The 23,531-nt window shown below is 38.9% G+C and overlaps 1 protein-coding gene and 1 long non-coding RNA gene across 3 annotated transcripts; one reads left to right on the top strand and one right to left on the bottom strand.

The window, feature by feature from the left end:
* Positions 1 to 6,736: 6,736 nt before the first annotated feature.
* Positions 6,737 to 13,012, bottom strand: UTP23 (UTP23 small subunit processome component). The gene is made up of 3 exons (XM_038555377.1): positions 12,741 to 13,012; positions 8,834 to 9,008; positions 6,737 to 7,279 (listed from the first exon to the last, which is right to left on the bottom strand). Exons 1-3 carry the CDS (start codon positions 12,926 to 12,928, stop codon positions 6,899 to 6,901), a joined length of 744 nt encoding a protein of 247 aa, XP_038411305.1. The 5' UTR covers positions 12,929 to 13,012; the 3' UTR covers positions 6,737 to 6,898.
* Positions 13,013 to 13,110: 98 nt separating this feature from the next.
* LOC102156646 lies at positions 13,111 to 20,559 on the top strand. Of its 2 annotated transcripts, none has more exons than XR_005368571.1 (6): positions 13,111 to 13,342; positions 15,617 to 15,699; positions 16,424 to 16,469; positions 16,639 to 16,702; positions 17,521 to 17,572; positions 19,870 to 20,072. It is a non-coding gene; the product is annotated as an uncharacterized LOC102156646 (long non-coding RNA). The 2 variants fall into 2 exon arrangements; XR_005368570.1 differs by lacking the exon at positions 19,870 to 20,072 and adding an exon at positions 20,079 to 20,559 and having other exon boundaries at positions 13,112 to 13,342.
* The last annotated feature ends 2,972 nt before the right edge of the window (positions 20,560 to 23,531 follow it).

Here is a 23,531-nt window from a genome sequence, read left to right as displayed (position 1 = left end):
GTAAATGCGACTTTAATGTTGCAGCTATTTACTTTTGGTTTTGGGCAGCATATAGCATCCAGTAAACCAGGCTGAGGTTTTTTTTTCCTCAGACAACTGATCATAGGAAAACTCCTTGAGGTTATAAGTATGAGCTGGGGGAGCGGTGGCAATGCAGCACAAGTTTGTGTTAAAAGAGTATGAGACAACTCATTCATGCACCTTACTTGTACATGCTTCCCCTACCTAAGTCAGGTCTCTTATGCCCCATTTCCACTTGATGCACATGCCCAACCTCATGGCTTAATGGGCAAATAGCATCCAGTTAATTACAGGAAATTCAGGTTGCCTGGTCATTTGATGTCCTATGGCTAGGACCCAGTAGCAAGATTATAGCTCTTTGTCAAAGTATAATAATTATCTGCAGAAGAGGATATGATTTTTTCTAAAACCTTAGAGGTATGTGCCATGATTCTTCTATTGTGTTTGCCAGAGACTTCACGCTGCTCCAGACACTTCAGTATCATTGGATCTGGTGGCCCAAGCAGAAAAAGAGCTTGCACTGCACCCCAGACTTGCTACAGAGCCTTATTTTGACTAGCTCCCATTCAAACTCTCAGTCCTATGGGTTATTTAGTAATTGGGACAAAGTTACAAATCAAAATGTGGCATGTGTTGCCTCTAATACTCAAAATAGCCTACCAAGCTTTTGTGCCCCTTCTTGAGTGATACATGGTTGTGGTGCAATAATATGTCATCAAGAGGTTATTTGGGCTCTAGACTCTCTGTCACTGAGGTAGCTGACCCCTGACTTTTCATAGGATCTATCTCCCAGCCTCTGGTTCATAAAACTTGACAAAGACATTTGTAGTACTTGCTACTTCCTGCTTATCAGATTTAATTTGCATAATTCTATCAATGTCATGGGTCAGTGTGATGTTTTATGCAATGTCAAGATGGTCAAGATCTCTGCAGACTATGTTATGGCTGAGAGCACGTAAACTGACTTAGCATGAAGCAAGATTGTGAAGGTGTACTGTGGACTCTATCAAGGAAAAACATACTGCTTTTGGTGGCACTAGCAAATTATTAAAAACAAAGGGGACGGGGGAGGGGAAGAAAAGCATTTTTCGTGTCAGGTTCAAAAAGCAGTGCGGATTTGTTCCAGCAAGGACTATACATCTGGAAGAGCTGCTTCAAATAAGTCACCCTCTGATCAACATTAAAATAATGTAGTCATGCTTTGAAGTCCATCTGCCTCTGCACAGACCAAATAGAGGAGTTAAGTGGAGATGTAATAGGAATCAACACTTCTGCATCAATCAAGTGTTTGATGATGGTAGTAATTCCTGTAGTCACTCCAACGACATCCTATTCTCGTGGTTTACTATCCTGGTAAGGAGGAGAAATGCTAACAGCTTCCCCTTGACTCTTCATATCCTAGTGATCCTTAGTCCATAAATTAGGGAGCTAACATGGGACACACCAATTGCCTAGTGTACCTTTACCAATTCTACGTTCTGGAACTGGAGAAAAACACAGGGTGAACTCACAGACCTATGGAGCCCATTGTGATTCAAACTTGGCCTGTAACTCAATCACCTGACCCCCATAAATCCCTACTTTGATTGTCGGAGCAGCACCATTTGGGGCCCTCACCATTATTATCAATTGAGAACCAGTATCTAATAATCCTCCCAAAGTCTGGGTATTTCCATTTTCCAATGCACATTCACTTTAGAAAATGGCCTCAGGGAAACTTATAGCAGTGCTTCAGGATCTTTTCTGAAAAAAACCCAGCTTCCCCTTAAATTGAAGGGCTCTGGGCCTCTGGACTCATTTAGGTGTGGAAACTGAATGAGATCGCTATAGCTGTTCTTTCTGAGAGACGTGACTTCATTTTCACATATTTGACAAATATGTATTGACACATCCTACTCTTAGTACACTCTTTGCCTACTATACTGTCATAAAGGAAAGCCAATGATATAGTCAGCTCTTACCAAAAAATGTAATTGTAAGAAGTACTTCAAGTGGATTCATATCCAATATTACTGATAAAACTTATGACTTGAAATACCAGCTTTACAAAGCCATCTAATGGCAAAGATTTTAAAATAGTATATTTTATCTTCGCCATCCTTTACATTTGGGTTTTTTCTGTGTGTATTTTTATACTGTACAGTAAAAAATCTATATAGTTTATAAATATACATTTATAGTTATAGACAAAAGTTCTTTTACTGACAAGGATGTATGATTAAATATTCAGAGGCCACCAATCTAGGATCATATGATTTCTTATATGCTTATAAGTTCAGTCCAAGGGATCCCTGGGTGGCTCAGTGGTTTAGAGCCTGCCTTTGGCACAGGGCGTGATCCTGGAGTCCCAGGATCGAGTCGAGTCCCACATCGGGCTCCCTGCATGGAGCCTGCTTCTCCCTCTGCCTGTGTCTCTGCCTCTCTCTCTCTCTCTCTCTCTGTCTCTCACGAATAAATAAATAAAATCTTAAAAAAAAAAATTAGTTCAGTCCAGACATTTCTTTTGCCTATATTCCTAATTAGTTTTGGACCTCAAAATATATAGAGAGTTATACCAACTTACTGTATTTTTTCATTTACATTTAAGCTAAGAACTCTTAAGAAAAGATGTTTAAAAACATTTTAAAGAATACAAACTATTCACCTAGCCACCCATGAAAATCTATTAATTAAACCTGTTAAATCACAGCCAACTTGCTTTACCAGGTACAGAGACATAAAATACTATCTCTTAACTCTATACATAAATAGAAAACAGGAAATCTTACTTTTGAAACTCAGCTGTTCTGAAATGACTTCTAGTTTTGACTTACATACTTGTGGGAGTGAGAAATGGCCGTAGGGCTTCAAAAATGTAGGGACTACAGAATCCTGCTCAGAAATTCAACTACAAATACTTTTTTGAAGCATTCATACCAAACAGTCTGGCAAACTTCAGAGTTCAAAAGCACATGTACTTCACTTTTATCCCCCAACAAAGCTAGTAGCTACCCTCTAAAGCAGATGCTCTCAACATTTTCTTTTTCCCAAACTGCAAATTGGATTCTGATCACATGTTCACATGTGTACACTCTCATGTGCCACGCCCCCTTCCTTAAGGTGTATGGAGAAAAATAAAGCAAGTAGCACTAAGGATTTCTGGGGTGGTGTTATGAGGGTACTATTCGCAAAAGAATTGTACAGATACGAGATCCTTTAGTCAAAATATTTTTAAAGTAATTTATAAATATGTAATATTTCTATATATAACTACTGTTTTAAAATATTAAATATTATAATACAATGTATTAATATTTTAACTTAAAAATTACTATTTTATAAAAATCAGTTGACTTTTCTAGCTTTCCAGTTCAGATGCTATTAATAGGTGACCAGATAGCACTGAATAAATATATATTTTGGTTCCTTAGACCCAATTTCAATGTATATTGGGGGTTTAACCCTTACACATACAAGAGGCAGTGTGTCTTACAATTCAACTCAATTCTGACATTATGTACCCAGAGATGGTATTAGATCCGACAACTTAAGGGTTCAATCTTTTAAGACTGCCACCTTCCCACCCCACCCCACACACACTTCAGACCTATGCCTGTGCTTCTGACTTCTGGCTATAAAGCAGGAGTTCCCACAACACTCTTCTCCATTAAATTAATTTGCTAGTGTGGCTTACAGAACTCAAGAGAAACATTTTACTTATTACATTACAAGTTCATTATAAAAGGATATAACTCAAGAACAGCCAGATGGAAGAGACGCATAGGGCAAGATATGGGGAAAGGGTAGGAGCTTCCAAGCCCTCTCCCAGTGGGTCACCCTCCCCAATCTCCGCTTGTTTATTAACCTGGAAGCTCTCCAAACCCAGTCCCAGTGGGTTTTTATAGAGGCTTCATTACATAACCATGATTGATTAAATCAGTGACCATTCTACCTGTTACCTCTCCCCACAGGTTAGGGGTGGGGTGGGACTAGAAATTCCAACCCTCTAATCACATGATTGGCTCCAAAGGTAACCAGCTGCCATCCTTAGATATCTCTCAAAACCATTTCAACATGAGACACCTTTAAGTTCTCATCACTTAGGAAATTCTCGGTTTGGGGAGCTGTGAGCCAAAAACCAAATATATATGTACTTATTATAAATCACAATAAAATTTGTTAAAAAGAGAAATACCCAAAACATGCATTTTAGTATATTGAAAATATCATCAGTGTACATTTCATCCATTTTATCACTTTGTCTACATTTGATTTGGTAATCCTCTCATCACTCTTGACAGTTTTTTCTCCTCACAGAAACTATAGAGCTATATTCATTTTTTCCCAGTATCTTTTCCTTCTTTTTAAAAAATGTTCATTAAGAGTTTAAAACAGAATTATGCAATGACAATCAAGCACTAACCTAGCTTGCTAGGTAATACAACCTGAATGTTATTCCTGGTGTACTTAAGGCTGAAACTTCACTTTCTACCCCAAAAAAGCATCTCTGAATTCCACTGTGAATATTTCTGTAGAAAAATGTAATTGGTCTCAAATTTAAGAAACATAATTTTAGTCATTAAGAATTTATTCATGAAAAAAAAGAATTTATTCATGATGTACTTCATACCTGATCATGAAACCCTAGGGATACTGATTCAGAACCACCATTCAAAGGTGTCATAGGCAGTACAAAGTCAGGCGTTAAAGATCAGATTCCACTTTTCCAACTTTATATTTCAATAGTACAGCACAGAAACATTGTAATTTTGGTCTGGTGGATAATTAAAACAATTGGGGAGAGGGCTGAAAAAGACAATTTTATTCCTAATAGATTCCTAATAGAATCAGCCATTCAGACATTTTATTAAAAAATTCAAATGTATTTACTACATAACCTGTTAAGTTCTATTTTTTTAAGACTTTATTTATTCATGAGACACAGAGAGAGAGAGAGACAGAGACATAGGCAGAGGGAGAAGCAGGCTCCCTGCAGGGAGACTGGCAGAACTCAATCCCAGCACCCCGGGATCATGATTTGAGCCAAAGGTAGATGCTCAATCACTGAGCCACCTAGGTGTCCCAAAATCTATTAAATTCTGGTGACCTCTTAGACACCCTTTAATTTACATTCATAACCAATCTTAGAGTATTATTTTGGAATTTTGCTATTGAATTTAACATTTACTTTCTTAGTGGACAAATGGAAGTAAAAAAAATAAAAATAGTTTTCGTTTTTCCCCCTTGGACCCTATAAACAATTAAGAGACTCTCTAGGGGAACTGAGTGAAATGATCCTCAATCAAGGATTATCTTCAGGCTCCCTGCTCAGCAGGGAGTCTGCCTCTCCCTCTCCTGCCCCTCTTGTGCTGTGTGTCAAAAAAATAAATATTTTTTTTTAAAAGGGGGGCACCTGGATGGCTCAGGTGGTAAGCATCTGCTTTTGGCTCAGGTCATGATCTCAGGATCGAGATCAAGCCTCATGTCCATCTGGCTCCCTGTTAAGTGGGGAGTCTGCTTCTTCTTCCTCTGCTGCTCCACCTGCTTGTGCTGTGTCAAAAAAAAAATAATATATATATATATATATTTTACTATATATATATAGTAAAATATATATATAGTAAAATATATATATATATATATATATATATTTTTTAAAGAACTATCTTGTTAGGGTTGCCTGAGTTAGTAGAATAGAGCTTGCAACACTTGATCTCAGGGTTGTGACTTCAAGTATCATGTTGGGTGCAGATATTACTTTAAAGTTTTTTTTTTTTAAAGTAATTATCTTGGGGCACCTGGGTGGCTTAGTGGTTGAGCATCTCCCTTTGGCTCAGGTCATGGTCCTGGGGTCCTGGGAGCTTATCCCACATTGAGGTCCCCACAGTGAGCCTGCTTCTCCTCTGCCTGTGTCTCTGCCTCTCTTTCTGTGTCTCTCATGAATAAATAAAATCTTAAAAAAAAAAAAATCTTTAAAAAAATAAAATAAATTAAAAAAAATTATCTTGCTAGATTATTAGTGCAACAAATGAAGATAAACATTGGTTGAGCCTCAAAAAATGTTCTACCTACACACTCCATGCTTCACTAGAGCAAAGGGAAAACCAAGAAAGAGTACAAAAACCTAAGAAACAGAAATGACAAAGTAAGTTTCTGGATAAGGGCAAGAAGTGCTTGGATGACAGCTGAGCAACATAGCTGGCAGAAAACCTTCCTACATTGGAGGACAGAGGACTCTAGGAGTATCTCCTGGAGTGAGGAATTCTCTCACATTATCATATAGAAAATCCTAAGTTTCTTTACAGAGTTATTGGAAAATGAGGCAAAGCCTAGTCAGAGACTTAAAGAAAATGAGGACATTAACTTTCAGAATAACAAAGTAGTACAGGAAATAAATTCAATCATAGCATGGCAAAGTTTATAGTCATAATAATGAAAATGCTTTATTTATAAAGACTAAAGTATTAATATATTAGAAATGTGGAGGAGTAATAAAAGCAAAATTTCCACTTTATAGTAGAAAGTCAAGTAACAGATGGACGAAAAGGTAGCAGCATATTCTTATTATTTGGAAGTATAAATTTTACAACCACTATGTGAATTGAATGAAGACTTTCTGTGAATGTGAAAGGGGACAACCTCTTGTTGTAAAAAATACAAGTCTTTTGTATTTTTTAACACTATTTGCATATAATGTTAGAGGGTATAGGGCTATGGTGAGACAAAGAGACAACAGTTTTATACTGAAAGAGTGTTTTTTAATATAAATAATTTTACTCAAAGGCCTATGGGTCAATATCTATTTATAAAAATAATAGTCTTTTATTGTAAATACTTCCAGTTTTAAAAAGAAATTTGGTTTTCACATGAGTGTCTTTAAAAAGTATTCAAAGAATTATCATTCTGCATTCTGCTTTTCAGAAAGTACTTTTGAGATAGATCTGTTCCGAATTCTTTTTCTTTTTCTTTTCTTTTCAGAAGCAGATGATTTTGTATCCTGTGCTTTCTTCTTTTTCTTCAAACAGCTAAGAGGATTGGGGCCACTTATTTTCTTGTGTTTCTTTCTTCTTCTCTGTTCAGGGTTTTTCACTAAACCCTGTTCTTCTTTGAGTTGCTTGATACTTTGTTTCTCATGCACGGAGACAAGCTGACCTGACTCTACTGCTTTAACAAAAGCAACTGTTTTGGGAGAAGGTTTGTCCAAGACTATTGTGTTCTGAATAATAAACATGAGAGGAACTCCAGGCTTTTTCTTTACTTTCATAGACAAATTCTGATCCTATTAAAAGGAAAAAGAATTGTTTAGTTCAGATATTAATTAAACAAGCCAATTAAATACGATGCCTTAAATAGTAAAAATAAAAGAGATCACAAGTTTTACTTTACTTTTTTTTTTAAGATTTTATTTATTTACTCAGGAGAGAGAGAGAGAGACAGAGAGAGAGAGAAGCAGAGACGACACAGGCAGAAGGAGAAGCAGGCTCCATGCAGGGATCCTGATGTGGGACTCGATCCTGGGTCTCCAGGATCACACCCCAGGCTGAAGGCAGTGCTAAACTGCTAAGCCACCAGGGCTGTCCACAAGTTTTACTTTTCAAATCAGTATGTCGGTTTCACTAATGGGAGTATACTTTATGATTTAAAAAAAAAAAAAAAAAAGGACAACCATGAAATCTGAACACAGTTAAGAGGCAACAATGTGAACCAGACATCATTATGTAGCACCACAAATTACAAACTAACCCAAAGGTAAATGTATTAGGCAATGCCCCATGTTTCTACTCTAAGACATACTTCAAAAAGGGATAAGAATGTTAACAGAGGATGAAGGAACAGCAACAAAGAATTAGCTGACTCAGATTCTAGATTCAGCTCTGCATCTAATTGTATGATTTTATAATTCTAAGCATATTTAAACAAATTTGTATATATGTGAACTTCTTTGTTAACATCAATCCTGAGAGTCTCTCTTTCCCCTTCCTAATCTTTAAAAGTCAGAAACAGTTCTATATTGGTAGCACAATTTCAAGTAATATGAAACATGACTTTCTGAGAAAAAATATGAACTATAAGAACACGAAAAAACACTGATGAACACAGAATGTAAAATCTTTGCTCCACATATTTTCCCTTCAAGAACCCTGAAACATACAATCATATCTTTGTCAATAATTGTATTTATTTTATTTTTTTAAAGATTTTATTTATTTATTAATGAGAGAGAGAGAAAGAGAGAGAGAGAGGCAGAGACACAGGCAGAGGGAGAAGCAGGCTCCAGGCAGGAGCCTGATGTGGGACTCGATCCCAGGTCTCCAGAATCACACCCTGGGCTGAAGGCAGCACTAAGCTGCTGAGCCACCCGGGCTGCCCAATAAATGTATTAAAAAAAACAAAAAACAAAAAACAAAGAACCTCATCAAGAAGAAAAATCAATTATGCTTAAGGTTCTCTTCTCAAATTCTCCAATGATAACTGCTTTTTTTTTTTTTTCTAAGATTTTATTTATTTGACAGAGAGAGAGCACACAAGCAGAGGGAGTGGCAGGGAGAGGGAGAAGCAGGCTCTCTGCAGAGCAGGAAGCCCAACGTGGGACTCGAACCCAGGACCCTGGGATCATGACTGGAGCCAAAAGCAGATGCTTAACTAACTGAGCTACCCAGGTGCACTGACAACTGCTTTTATTGACTGTAAATTAACTTAAAAGGCTTCATTTTAAAAAGTTGAAACATTTTAACCAAGCACTTCCACCTATTTTTTTCTGATTATAAGTAGCTCCACATGAAATTTAAATACAAATGATTAAAATTGAATCTGGTTTCAAAAGCATGATCACCTGTGTTGCCACAAAATAATGATGAGGATTTCCCTCTTCAATCATGGAGAGCAGACATTCTGATCCACTCACTGCATTCTTGAAATGGGGACAATTTCTGACTTGGCATTTTTGTGCAATCAGTTTTGCCCCATATAAGTCCTTTCCCAATGTTTCTAACTCTTTTAACACACATCTGGAAAAAAAAAAAAAGTTATTAGCAGCTCACAATTATATATAGTCATATATTGATTGTTCACATAAACTAAGTATAAAAAATATTCAATTTTATGAAATTAAAACTATATCATTACAATCAATTTGTCATGTGTTGGCCCCAATCATATGGTAGCCATTTTACTCTTTTAAAAACCTGGAAAACACAAACATCAAGTAGAAGGAATAATAGTTCAAGTTTACTGAGCATTTATTGTGTGTCAGGCTGCATGCTAACTGCTCTTTAATCTTAAAGCAGCCCTGAGTTAGCCACTTTACTTGAAAATTATCCTTATTTTAGAGCACCTCACTCCGAGAGATTTTTTTTTTTAAGGTTTTCATTTATTTATTCATCAGAAACACAGAGAGAAGCAGAGACATAGGCAGAGGGAGAAGCAGGCTCCATGCAAGGAGCCTTGACTCGACCCCAGAATCCCAGGATCACACCCTGAGCCAAAGATAGACACTCAACCATTGGGCCACCCAGGCATCCCAGTCTGAGAGATTTCAAGTAACATGCTCAAACACAACTAATAAATGGTAAAGCTGAAATGTGAATCCAAGTAGTTGACAACAGATGCCTTGCCCCAACCTTAGTGCTACATGCTTCTACAAGTACAAACTGGTACATCTTTAAACTGTTTTCAGTACAGAAAGTAAAATTTTCAAGTCATCATTTTAATATCACAACTTGCTTTTTCAGTCTGCATTTCTGTATTAATATAAGCCAATGTTTTTCAAAGTGTCAGCTAAAAACTAACCATATCAAAATGAAAGTGATAATTGCATTAATTTCTACTCCTTTCTCATCCCCAAATCTGCACCTCTCATGGAGCCAAGTATTAGCATTTTAATAAGCTCCCTAGGCACTTCTTCCATCAAAGAAAGAAAGAAAAGAAAGGAAGGAAAGCGGGAGGGTGAGTTGGTGGAAGGAAGGGAGAAAAAATTATGAGAACTACCTAGTTAAAAATTTCTTACTCTCTAGCCAGCTCTTGCCAGACTCTACGTTGACTCACCTTTAGCATCTCTTTAGGTTTTAAGAAGAGACTGCTTTCTAGTCATCAGTTTTGAACCCTTTTTTGGAGTTTCAGGACCAAACTACCAAGTATTTATTGAATGTTTCCTACGGATGTACATCAGCTCTTCAAATTCATGTCTATAATTAAAGTACTTCCCTGCCTCCAAACTTCTCCAGGACATGCTATCTCTTTGAATTTATTTATTTGTAATAGATAAAATCTTCATATTAAAAAAAAATTACTTATTTATTCAAGAGAGACAGAGAGATAGAGAGAGAGAGGCAGAGAAGCAGGCTCCATGCAGGGAGCCGGACGCGGAACTTGATCCTGGGTCTCCAGGATCACGCCCTGGGCTGCAGGCAGCGCTAAACTGCTGAGCCACCCAGGCTGCCCTAGCTCTTTGAGTTTATTAACTTCTCAGACCCTGGGTGTAAGTCAAAAATCCTAATTGACCTTTTCTTCCTCATCCCTACCTCTATTCCACCACCTGTTAGTCTTATTTTGGCTGTTGGTGTCTATCTTATGTCTCTTTGTAGAACTCTGACATTCCTGCCTTTCCTCTCTAAAGTCCAGGCTCCCATTGTATCTTGATTGGACAACCATAAAAGGAGTTTGCCTGTCTTCATGCTTCTGCTTCTCCAACTTAGCTGCCGCACCACCGCAATTAGCTTTTCTAAAAGACAGCTATCAGGTCTGACAGCAATTATCTCTTCATAATGCACACCAAGAATTGACAGAATAATATGCTTTAAAATGAACTATTAGTAAAGTGGGAGGATGGATAAATGAAACAAGATTGGCTGTGTGGATAATTCGAAAAGCTGGGTGATAGACATTTCATTGGACTACTCTACTTTTGCGTATGTATAAAATATTTTTGAAGTTAAAATGAATCTTTTAAGGAAAAAAATGCTATAGAATATTGTTTCATGCCGTACTTCCCAAACTTTTTTTATTATAGTACTACATTAAAAACATTAATATTTCTAGGCACACAGGAGTAAACAGAAAGGTTTTGTGTAGCCAGAAGCGATGGACTCAGGGCACAGGCCAACTAAGGAGTTGTCTGGCAGCCCTGAGGGCTAAGGGGATAAAAAAATTGTGGGGTATCTATAACCAATCTGAGGCGCTACTAGAATATGGAAAGCTGTTCAGTATTATGCAAGAAAAGCAGGCCAATACTGTATGCCCAAGAAGAGTCCGTTCCTCCGTGTGTGTGCATGTGCATACATAAAGAACGGGATGGATGCTGCAGCATGTTAACAGTGGTAGTAATTCACGGGGGCATTTTAATTTTCTTTTACTTTTTTTGAGTAAATACTCTCCAATGGGGAAGAACCCCCTAAGTTCCTTATCAGTTCATATTGTATATTCCATTTACCTTCTTCCCAGCTTCGTTTCCAATTACATCCTGTGCTCTAACCTCTTTTCCAGGCATTTCACGACTCCATTTCTTTCCTTTTTAAATAAAATGATTTATTCATTTATTCATAAGAGACACACAGAGAGAGAGAGAGAGAGAGACCGAGACACAGGCATAGGGAGAAGCAGGCCCCACGCAGGGAGCCCCACGCGGGACCGGATCCCGGGTCTCCACGATCACGCCCCGGGCCGAAGGCGGTGCTAAACCGCTGCGCCACCCAGGCATCCGGGAGTCCATTTCTTTACTCAAGAGGTCTCCACAAGTCACTCATCTCTTTTCTGTCACTCAAATAGTCCTTCGGGGGAAGCCCGGGTGACTCAGCGGTTTAGCGCCTGCCTTCGGAGTCCTGGGATCGGGTCCCGCGTCAGGCTCCCTGCATGGAGCCTGCTCCTCCCTCTGCCTGTGTCTCTGCCTCTCTCTCTCTCTCTCTCTGTGTCTTTCATGGATAAATAAAATAAATATCTTAAAACAACAACAACAAAAATAGTCCTTCGCCTCAGAACCGAAAGGAGACTGGGCTCGAAAGTGATGTCTTCTACGAAACCCTCGGCGATTCCATCCTCACTCCCATCCCCCAGAAGTTCCATTTTAAAAGTGTCCCCACACTGAGGAAGTCACGACAGGTTGGGGTCAAATCACACGCGCGGAGGCGGACTTAGGCACTTCGCTGGCCCTGAGGGCTGGACGTGAGTGTCCTGTTGGAGGAATCCTCCGTGACCGGAGCAGTGCCTGGCCTGCGGCTGGTACTTATTAAGGCAGCTGAATAAACAAATGACCGCAGGCAAAGGTTTTCACCTCGAGTTCGGAATTCTGTGCCTAGCAACCGAAGACGTCCCCTCACAGAGCAGGCTTGAAAGTTTGTTTCATTTACGCCAGGAAAAGGTGCACAAACGACAGCAACCACTGACGGGGGTAGGTTTGGGTGCCCGCAAGCGCTCTACACACACTTGACCTGGTTTGATCCTCACAGCAGCCTCCTCAGCCACGGTCTCCTCCTCACAGACGAGAACTCCAAGGCCCAGAGATGAGCTCGCCGGAAAACACACCGCTGGTGGGGCTGGGACCTCGACTCGAGGCCAGGTCGCACTGCGGGGCGCTGCTCTTACCTGTGGCGCTGCGCTTTCTACCGACATTGCAGACACCGCCGGGCCTCCCCAGGGCCTGCGCTGTCGCCTCGTCGTGGGCGGGGCGTTTAGCACCGCGTGCCTCCGCCTCCACCACACCCGCAGGACCCCCGCCCGGGCCTCCTCCCCGGACCCGCCGGGCCCACCTGGTGGTGCACAGCTGTGTCTCCCCCATGAGGTAGCGGGGCAGCTGCTCCCGCAGCTGGATACGGCCGCGCAGCGCCGCCTGACAGAAGGTACCGTCCAGCAGGATCTGGTACGGCTCGCGAACTCCGAAATTATTGCGGAAGAAGCTGAGGTGCTTCTTGGCATGTTTCTGCCTCGTGATCTTCATGCCCGGTTGTCGAGGACCGAGACCTACGGCGGTAAGAGACGCCTACAGCACCGGCCGCCCCTCCCGGAAGTAAAGCGCCTTTGCCCCCGGAAGCAAACGCCCCCATCTGCCGGGCCTGCCCCGCCCCTGCTTACGTCACGGTCAGACGAGCGCGCGCTTCATTCGCAGCGCCCGCGCTTTACGGCGCGCGCCCTCGGAGCCGTGCTTGCGCCTGGCGCGCCCCTGGGCCTGCCGTCAGGCAGCCTCTCGAAGGTTGGCGGTCCACGATAATCAGCGAGAGCTCTCGGGCCCCAGATATGCTGCCGCCATCGTTCTCAGTAATTTACCATCTATCATTCCCTTCAATGTGTGTAATTCCCAAGTGGGGAAAGGAAAGGGCCCAGACTCTGGACAGGTGTGGACGACTCTGGGCAGGTGTGTCCGACGGCCTTCCCCTAAGGTGAAGGCAGTTTGCTAAGGGCACGCGGGTCTTCAGTGTTAGGGCCGAACCTGGAAACCACCGCTGGGGTTAGGGTCCCTGTAGTCCAATGTTCTCGCTACCCACCCTCCGGAGGAGCTGCTGTGGCTGAGAGCCGAAGTTGGGGCAGAAGATCACATCATTTTCCATTTCCCCCGCCCCTTAGGACCGTTCTAAATGGTTTCCCCAAGGTGTTTCCCAAAACACTCTCAAGAGCTGCTTTTTCTGAGGGTCAGAATCCCTCAACTTGAGTCCTATGGCTGCCACTAACCCAAGCTGTTTCACCTTGAGCAACAACTCACAAGAGCTGGGTCCAGTTCCTCAGTCTCCAACTGGTTGGTGGGACTAGACTATTTAAAACATAAATATATATATATATATATATATATTATTTATTTATTCATGAGAGACACATGTAGACGGAGAAGAAGCAGGCTGCATGCGGGGAGCCGGACGTGGGACTCGATCCAGGTCTCCAGGATCAGGGCCTGGGCTGAAGGTAGCACTAAGCCCCTGAGCCATCCAGGCTGCCCCTGGGTGAGACTAAATTTAAGAACACTTTATGTCTCCACTCTCTGAGGTGTGAAGATCACATACTGCAGTAGTAATAGGAAGGGGAAAAGATGGCCAAAAGTTTACAAATTACGTGGTCAACTCAACTAATGAAGAGTTATTTAGAAAACGTTGTTCTCCAGCAAGTAATTGCCAAGCATCCGCCTCAATTCACAGCATGATAATCAAAGAATGTGGAGAATAGAATTTTGCATATTTGCCCTGGCCTGGAATCTGTCCCAGATCTAGCTTTGGCTAACGCTCGAAAGAAAGAACCAACACAGAACAGTGATTTACAAAGTGATTGAGATGTATTATTTGCATTTGGGGTTGTCTTTGAAGATCCAGGTTTATGAAACTGGAACTAAGACCTTCTATAATGTTTGCCGTGTTCTAATTCCCAACACCAACACTTAGATGGGCACTTTTATCTGACTGAAAATAAATTTAGGAACTGGAAGCTATAACGTGTTATTATGGGATTGGATTCATGATTCTTGAGTATAATTGCTCACTGCTTTCCAGTGTTACTCTTTTATTCCTTCATGCCAACTCCCCACCCCAGCTATACTCCCACCACGGAGAAATGATACCATCCGAGCCTTGCAAAACAGTTAAAACATTTGTTTTTTTAATTGAGGTATTATTTATTAGCACATATTTATGTACTTACAAAATTGTTTTTATCCAATACACCATCCTACATAATATCTCAAGAATGAACATCATATTCCGGAAGTAAAAATGCAAGCTTCTTAATAATGTATGCATAACCCAACATCTTTTGGATCACAAAATACCATCTATTTGGCTTTAGAGAACACAAATAACTTTTTACAATTTTTTGTAGTCAAGAAGAAAGTAAAAAAAAAAAGAAAAAGAACAAAGTAAATTCAACAACATAAATTTAGTTGACCCTGAGTGTATTGCTAATTTGCTTAATTTTTTAAATACATGCATATCATTCTTCCCTTAAACTTACTAGTACACTACCATTTGGTTTCTATTCAGTCATCTCGATTTTCTACCTCATTAATTCCTAAGATAAGAAGGAACAGAGAGGGATGCCTGGGTGGCTCAGTGGTTGAACACCTGCCTTTGGCCCAGGGCATGACCCTGGAGTCTGGGGATCAAGTCCCATTTTGGGCTCCCTGCATAGAGCCTGCTTCTCCCTCCGCCTATGTCTCTGCTTCTGTCTTTGTGTGTCTCTCATGAATAAATAAATAACATCTTTAGAAAAAAAAGAAGAACAGAGAATGGGCAACAGTTAAAACATTAAAAAAAAAACCCATAAGATTCACAGATTTATCTACCAACTTCATCCCATTGGTCATATTTTATTTGTGATCATTAATAAAGGGAAACCTCACGGCAATGGAGTTGGAAAATTAGGCAGAGAGAGCTCTCACACCCCACTACTCTTACTCAATAACAGACCCAATCAGAAGCAACAGACCCTGTAGGTGGATACTACTTTACTACCCCAGCAGGGGGATAAAAGGCTTTCCTTATCCAATGCCCCACCAACAGCCCAGCCAATGATAGACAGTCACAACTTAGCCCTCGAGAAGCCACTACAAAGTTCTCAGTTTACACCAATGGGCTTTTTGTTTATCCCAGTCTTTCTAACCCTCTGATTACCTGTATAAAAAGACCAGTACCTCTTCTTTGTTTCCCAGATTTGCCTATGGTTTTGCTGTAGCTCGTGTGTCTGGTATCGCAATTGTCTGCTATTCCTGAATGAAGCCATCTTTTTTCCTTGGTAAAATAACTGGGTTAAAATAACTGGTTTGATTTTTAAGGTTTACTCGTGAGAAAAATGTGGTGCAGGACTAGGGAGTCTTATTCTAGTTTTGTTTTTTTTTTAATTTACTAAGTGACAGCAAAATTATTTTTCAAATTTTCTATATAGGACAGTGCAGCTTGCATATCAGATCCTTATTTCACAAACATGAAGACAGTCAATAATGGTGATTACCAAGTTTAAAACAGTTTTCTGTTATAGCAGTATTTCTCAAAACATGATCGTGGGACATACAGAAAAAGGCTCTTTTTCTGAGCCTTTTCTGCTGTGCTTGTTTAAAATGACCATTTCTGGCTTGGAACATGTATTGAGGGATAGGGATACTATTCAGAAAGGAAGTGATGTTTATTACAATCTTCCCAAATCATTATTATGCATATTAATGTTCCTGAGGTTTGCAGTAAAGCATCACTGTTTATCCAATAGGACATTTTCAGTAGGTAGTCCAATGAATACTTTTTGGTCTGATGGTCAATGACCTAGTATTAGAAAACCAATAAGTGGCCACAACCAAGGCAGAAGCCGAATATTGCCATTAATGGTTGAACTATTTAGATATAAATTAAAATCTGAAATTTTCTTTAAAAATTATTATGATATCATTGTTAAGAGTTTTAATAGTCATTGAAAATAATTTTGGCCTTATATTGCTGGAACAATAATCTGCTAGCTTTTTTCTTAGGTCACTACCCTGGACATTTTCCATGCCAAATAGACATTCAACTCAGGTAGGTAGGGAATTAATTTTTTTTCTTTATTTTTTCATGCCCTTCATATTCTTTATTATGTCTGGATCAAATATAATTTATAATATGATTTGTTGTACATGATTTTGAAGTTTTTTTCTTCATGAAATTTTGATGAAGCCAAGTTGACAGAATGATTTATTCTTGCAAGGTGTGGCTAATTCCCAAACAAGACTTCTTCATGAAAGATTCATGGCCGAAATGGAATTAAATAGGTAAACATTAAATACAACTCATAAAGGTTATTTTGTTTAATTTCATAAATGTTAGTATTCCAGATAATTCACAAAGATCTCTTGTGACATTATTCTGCTTTACATTCATATTTAAATATTTTAAAACATTGGTTAACATCCATTAGTTCAAAAAGAATACGATGTTCTTTCTAATATTGTGTAGCTAACACATGTCCTAAGCAAATAATTTCCCTAAATAAGTCATTTAAAACAACTTAGGTAAACTGCATTGAGGGCCTACTAAGTTCTTCACTAGGATCTCCTGTGATAAACTCCATCCTGGACTTGCTTACCGTGAATTTTCATATATGGCAGACAGTGTTTTGAAGGTTGGATCTGGAGGCTCCTCAATGTTCTAAAACATTTTTATGTTTTTCAAATTGCAAAAATGGCTATCACGACAAGTGGAACAATGGAACAACACAAAGATATTCATCCCTTCTTCCCTTGCCCAGAAAAAAACATGAACAACCTACTGTGTATCCTTCAATTTCTCATACTCATATACTTACACATCATTTGCAGACACACATGTAGAGTTTTGCCACTTTATGTTATTAAAAATGAAATCATATTTTATCACTTTTATACATTTTGCTTTTCTCACCCAGCAATCCTTGTGGAAATCCTCCCCTGCCACATACCCCAAGTCAGTTGGCATAGATCTCATTCATTATTTTTAATGGCTGCATGACATTCTCCACAAACCATCACATATAACATAGTGGATGTGACAGACTGTGAATTGTCACCCAATCTCTCTTTTTTTTTAGTAATAGAATTTTGATTTTATTCAGGACATTAATACGTGCTCAAAGAAAAGAATCCATTTTCCAGACTTCTGTGCAGGTAAGTATCATCATATGGTTAAGTTCTAGCCAAGGATACATAAGTATAAATGTTACAAGGGACTTCTGGGAAGGCTGCTTAAAAGATGCCAACTTAGCTCAGCGATTGGCACTTTGGTTTTTTTCCACTTTCTTCCTTCCTAGTGGAATTGGGTTGTGATGAATGGAATACTAGAAGCCTATTTTAGTCCATGAGGTAAACTTGGGCATGGAGACCATGCTAAGCTGGCAAAGCAGATAAAGGAAGGAGTCTGTGTTTTTTGTGAGACCATCTTTCCAAATCTAGGCTTTCTATGTCTGGACTTGTTTTACATGAGAAGAAAAGTAAACTTTTAGCTTGGTTTAAAAAATATTATTTTAAGTTTTTTTTTTTTTTTTCACTTCCCGAGACTTTATTTATTTTGGAGCAACTTAAGGTTTACAACAAAATTAAAAGGAAGATACAGGGATTCCCTATATATTCCCAGCCTCAAGACATACGCAGCTTCCCTCATTATCGACATCACTCACCAGAATGCTACTTTTTTTTTTCATCCGAGGATAAATCTAGAATGGCACATTCAGTTTCTTTTATATGCAGCCAAACCCACTCCTAACTGATAAAGTTAAAACTACTTGCCAGAATTTTAAATTGTCAGATGTTTTTGATGAAACTTTGATGTCGGTTTGTGTTTGCCAATATAATTGCCCTTTCTTTGAACAGACTAAAAATTCTAGTTTATATATTTTCTGTAAAAGGTAGAATATTTTTTCAAGGCAAATTAAGTTAAACCTTTTTACATACAATAAAAGCTATCTTAACATTTTTTTTTCTTTTGAAAGTTTAAACAATTTGATTTGAACTGGATATGTCAATGGGATGAATCTTCTGTTGAGTAAAGTTATTTAAATACGAAGACCCCCCACCCCCACCACCTCCAGCTGCTTGGGCAATAAACATCAAGGAAATGTTAGTGCAACCCAGTTGTCAATTAAAGAAAGCAATTAGGATTTTTGTCATGTTGGCCCAACTAGTACCAGTGAGCACTTCCTCCAGGGTATATGAGAATAAAGAAAACGTCTCTTAGAAAAAAATTTCAAGGGATTTCGGTTTGTCAACGATATTTTCAAACCAGGCAGTAAACAGGAAGTATCCACCATTGGTTATCAGATGGCTGTAAAATTAGGCTAGCAAATTTGCTTGCTGTAATAGTCTATCTGAATGAAATCATACAGAGAACAAATACTGCCACGGGAATTAAGTCTAAAGGGATTCAGTATTTCATTATAACAGATCTGAATAGTGTTCTACATCGGGAGGTTACTAACAAAATGTTTAATGGTATTAATTAAAGTAAAATCGAAAACTGGTAGAGAAGAGGAAAAGTTCAAAAGTGGCAGCAATGTGCAAACTATCTTACTTTGATGCATAACAAACTGCCCCTTTGAAATTTAATTAAATCATAACTGAAACTAGTAGAGAAGTTTGTACCGTATGGGGTCTTTCATTTTAACTTATCAAAGCATTTTAGAAGATTAATGAATCCTTGTAAAATTACTCTAGGTAAGCAAATATTATTGCTGTTACTTAAAGGAGTTCGAAGATTGAAAATTATGTCAGATTATGGCATCAAAAGGATTTTCTACAAACACTATTTATTTATATTGAACAAAATGTTGAAGACAACCATTTCACTCATGCTTTCGTATATATTTTTAAGCAGCAGGAGGACTTTAGGGCAGAAACTGAACTCCTGGTGGCAAGAAATTAAACAGACTTTCAATAATCCAGTAGAATATTATTTCAAAGTCTCATATTTATAATTAAATTGCACCAATACAAGGTATTAATTACATGATATTATACAAAAGAAAAGTCACTCTTAGAACCTGTGCAAATGTTTTCAGTGCTAGATCACTTGTTTTAATACTAGTTGGTAATTCATAAATCAAAATACTGGGATGAGAAGGCCAAATGTTGTTCTTTAAATTATTATTATTTTAGCAAACACATAGAAAATGCCTACATGCTGGGTCATATGTATAAATGAATATTATTTTCTTTTTATTGGCTCGATCTCTCTATTGTTCCTTTCGTGATACTGAGCAAATCACTTAGCTCTTTAAACAATGGACTCACACAGTCTCATTCCACATGTACATAGAGGGAAGCTTAGGACTTAAATTGATCCCAATCAGACTAAAGAGAAAGATCCTTTTTCCCCATGGGTGGGGGAGAGGTTTTCTTTTTCTCGCAATAAACGTAAGAAAGTAAGTGCATTGTGTCCACTGCTACTGGCAGCTGTTTTGAAATTATAGGGGTAGCCAGTCTGTGGACAGAACCAAAACATGTCAGAAGCCAGAGTCAAGAGAATCCTAATGATATGGAACTGAGATTTTATGCTACTTTATTCGGAATATGCTCGTACTAGAAATTTTATTATGTGATTGAATATATATCCTTCTTGTTTAAAATAATTAAAATTGTTTGTGTGTGTGTGTGTATTTGTTTTTTTTGTTACTTATAGCCCAAAATGACCTACCTGATGGAATATTTGCTAAATCCAGCCCCCCAAAAAGTGTATTTTAAAAGGAAAAATGATGCAGGTGCCTGGCTGACTCAGTTGGTGGAACGTGCAACTCTTGGTCTCAGAGTTGTGAATTTAAGCCCCATTTTGGGCGTAGAGCTCACTTAAAAAAATAAATAAGTAAAAGGACAAATGATGGTATTACCTCTATAATACCTTGCTTTAAAGAAATTTAAGGTGTTCTGCATATGTTCTTGTCTTATCCTGAGCAACATTAGGAAGAGGCTTGGATGCAGAAACCTGTTGCTATTATCTGCTTTCAGCATCTCCCAAAGGCATCTTTTCCACTCTAGTTAAATATTGAGAGGGGATCCCTGGGTGGCTCAGCGGTTTGGCACCTGCCTTTGGCCCAGGGCGGGATCCAGGAGTCCCGGGATGGAGTCCCATGTCGGGCTCCCGGTGCATGGAGCCTGCTTCTCCCTCTGCCTGTGTCTCTGCCTCTCTCTCTCTCTATGTCTATCATGAATGAATAAATAAAATCTTTAAAACAAATAAAAATAAAAAAATAAATATTAAGCAAAATGTTAGTGTTTTCAGCCTGATGATTTTCTTTGGCCAAGTGAATATTTGTGGACTTCTAAAAAAGTATACTAGCTTAATCCAGAACTTTAGTTTTTCCTTATTTATATGTTGTTTCTTCTGGCTTTGCTTACATCTAATTTTTGTGTCGTAGACCTGGCCTGTTATTTATGATGACACCATATAGTCTCATAGGGAGGAGGAGAAATTGCCCTTTCCTCTCATTTCCATAGAAAGGGGAGTTTCTGATCCCCTCCTGACAAGTGAGTATCATTGGAGGGTAGCCTTCCTGTTTCTCTCCATTCCCTGTTACTTGTGACGCCTGAAAGAAGGAAGAGCTAATCTGATATTTTTGGAGATGTCATAACCATTACATAACCACATCTCTTTCCCAAGGGTAAAAAAGATCTTTGTACGCCTTTTCTAGAAAATAATCTATATAGAAGAGTTAAGAACATACATCTCTTAACAGAATCTCTTGCTGGAAGCTTTGAAAGTTTCCTTGCTTTGTTTGTTTCTAATGGATAGTAGAGGACAACCCCTTAGCTGTTGTCATGGATATACAGTTATTTCCCAAAAGGAACAGTAAATAGAAAGATCAGATTATTTCCTACCCTCTTCCTTCCCACAAAAGCTAGAACGGATGTTAAGTTGGTCCTATAGAGGTTAGCTATGAGCCCTGGGCAGGCACAGACACAGAGCCCAATCTATGTCTATCTACTCCATGACCTAGAGAGCTGCTCAGCTCAGGCCTCAAGACTTATCAGATGTTCAAAGGAACTTTGCCTTCCACAGAGGTCTGGAAGCAGGCAACAACTGAATCAGAATAAGCTGATATTAAAAAAAAAAAAAATCCTTCGGCTCATCTGTGTACTAAATAGGAATAAAGTGGTATTTTAAAAAATTCTTTGGCTCATCTTGGTGTCTTGACTCTCATTTTACTACATTGAAAGATTTAAGTAGGCCTTAGCCAAGTCAGAAAAAGCAGCTCCAACACTGGCTGGTTTCTAGAGTATATGGCTGGACTGGTGACAGTCTGACATTCAACGGGCTGTGTTTTCCTAGTGGGTAGAGTTACTATGCCACAAAGCGGAACTAGTCAGACTGTTTATTTTTTCATTTTTTCATTCAGGTATGGCAGGCTATTCTTTGCTTCCTGACTCTAGGCAGTAGTCACCCCCCGGCACAGCCCACAGCTTGCTTTGGAAGGTCCTTACCATCCTCTCTCTTTTTGCTTCTGACTAAATTTGTAATACTTTCGGGATATGTAGAAGTATGCTAAAAACTTTAGTTCCTGTGACAGAAATAATGAAGAATGTATTATTACAAATACAGGGTAAATATATTTTGTCCAGTAAATGAATAGCCACAATAACATTAATATCCATGATATCAAACTGCTTTTGGCTGGGGTGGGGGGCAGAAGTACAATGTAATGACTCTGACCAGCCTTCTTTGGGTGATCAGTACAGAATAATCAGCATTCTGCAATAATCTGTTATTTAAATTTTTCTGCATGCTTTAGTTTTATTTTTTATGTTTATTTTATTTTATTTTTTATTTTTATTTTTTTAAAAAGATTTTATTTATTAGAGACACAGAGAGAGAGAGAGAGAGAGAGAGAGGCAGAGACACAGGCAGAGGGAGAAGCAGGCTCCACGCAGGGAGCCCGACATGGGACTCAATTCCGGGAACCCAGGATCATGCCCTGGGCTGAAGGTGGCGCTAAACCGCTAAACCACTGGGCTGCCCTTTTTAATGTTTATTTTAAAGATTTTATTTATTTATTTATTTATTTGAGAGGGAAAGAGAGAGAGAGAGTGCACAAGCAGGGGGAAGGGCGAGGGAGAAGCAGACTCCCCAACGAATGGGGAGCCCTACACAATCCCAGGACCCTGGGATCATGACCTGAACCAAAGGCAGACACGTAATTGAGCCACCTAGGACTTTAGGTTTATTTTGCTCTTATTTTTCTAAGATTTTGAGAAGGGAGCTTTGGTTATGGATTTGAGATATTTCCTCTTCCATAATGTATACATTTAGCTATAAACTTTTCTCTTAGCACTGATGTAGCTGTGTCTCACAAATTTTGACATTTTATGTTTTCACATTCATTCGGTTCAATGTGTTTGTGTTTTTAAAGTTCCCTGAAGACTTCCTCTTTGACCCATGGGTTATTAGAAGCATGTTGTTTAGCTTCCAAGTATTTGGAAAATTTTCTGTTACCTTTTTGTTTTGACTTCTAGTTTGAATCTGTTGTGGTTGGAGAACATACTCTGTGATTTCAGTTCTTTTAAACTTGTTGAGGTTTGTTCATGGCTCAGGATACGGTTTATACCTTCCATGGGCATTTGAAAATAATGAAACAAATGTGTATTCTGTTGTTGGGTGGAATGTTTTTATAAATGTTGATTAGATCCTGTTGATGGTATTGCTGAGTTCTTTTATATTTTTGATGATTTTTTCTCTAGTTGTTCTGTTAATTGTTGAAAGAGGGGAGTTGATGTCTTAAACTATGACTGTGTATATGTCTATTTGTCTTTGAGTTCCAGGAGTTTTTTCTTTACAGAAGCTCAGCTTTGTTGCTAGGGAATACACATTTAGAATTACTATGTGTTTTTGGTGATTGGCCAATTTATCATTATATAATGTCTCTCTCTGTCTCTGGTGGTTTTCTTTGCTCCAAATTCTCCTTTATCTGATATTAATAATATAGCCACTGCTGCATTCTTTGGCGTAATGTTTGCATGATATATTTTCCATCATTTCACTTTCAGTATGCCTATATTACTATGTTTGAAATGAGTTTCTTTTCGACAGCCTATAATTGGGTGGATTTGTACTATGTCAACTTTGCTAAGCTGGAATCATACT

The sequence above is a fragment of the Canis lupus genome, chromosome 13, assembly GCF_011100685.1.
Source record: "Canis lupus familiaris isolate Mischka breed German Shepherd chromosome 13, alternate assembly UU_Cfam_GSD_1.0, whole genome shotgun sequence".
In the NCBI taxonomy this organism is placed as follows: Eukaryota; Metazoa; Chordata; class Mammalia; order Carnivora; family Canidae; genus Canis; species Canis lupus.
The sequence above is the reverse complement of the archived record's forward strand: the minus strand, read 5'-3'. Positions and strand labels throughout refer to the sequence as shown.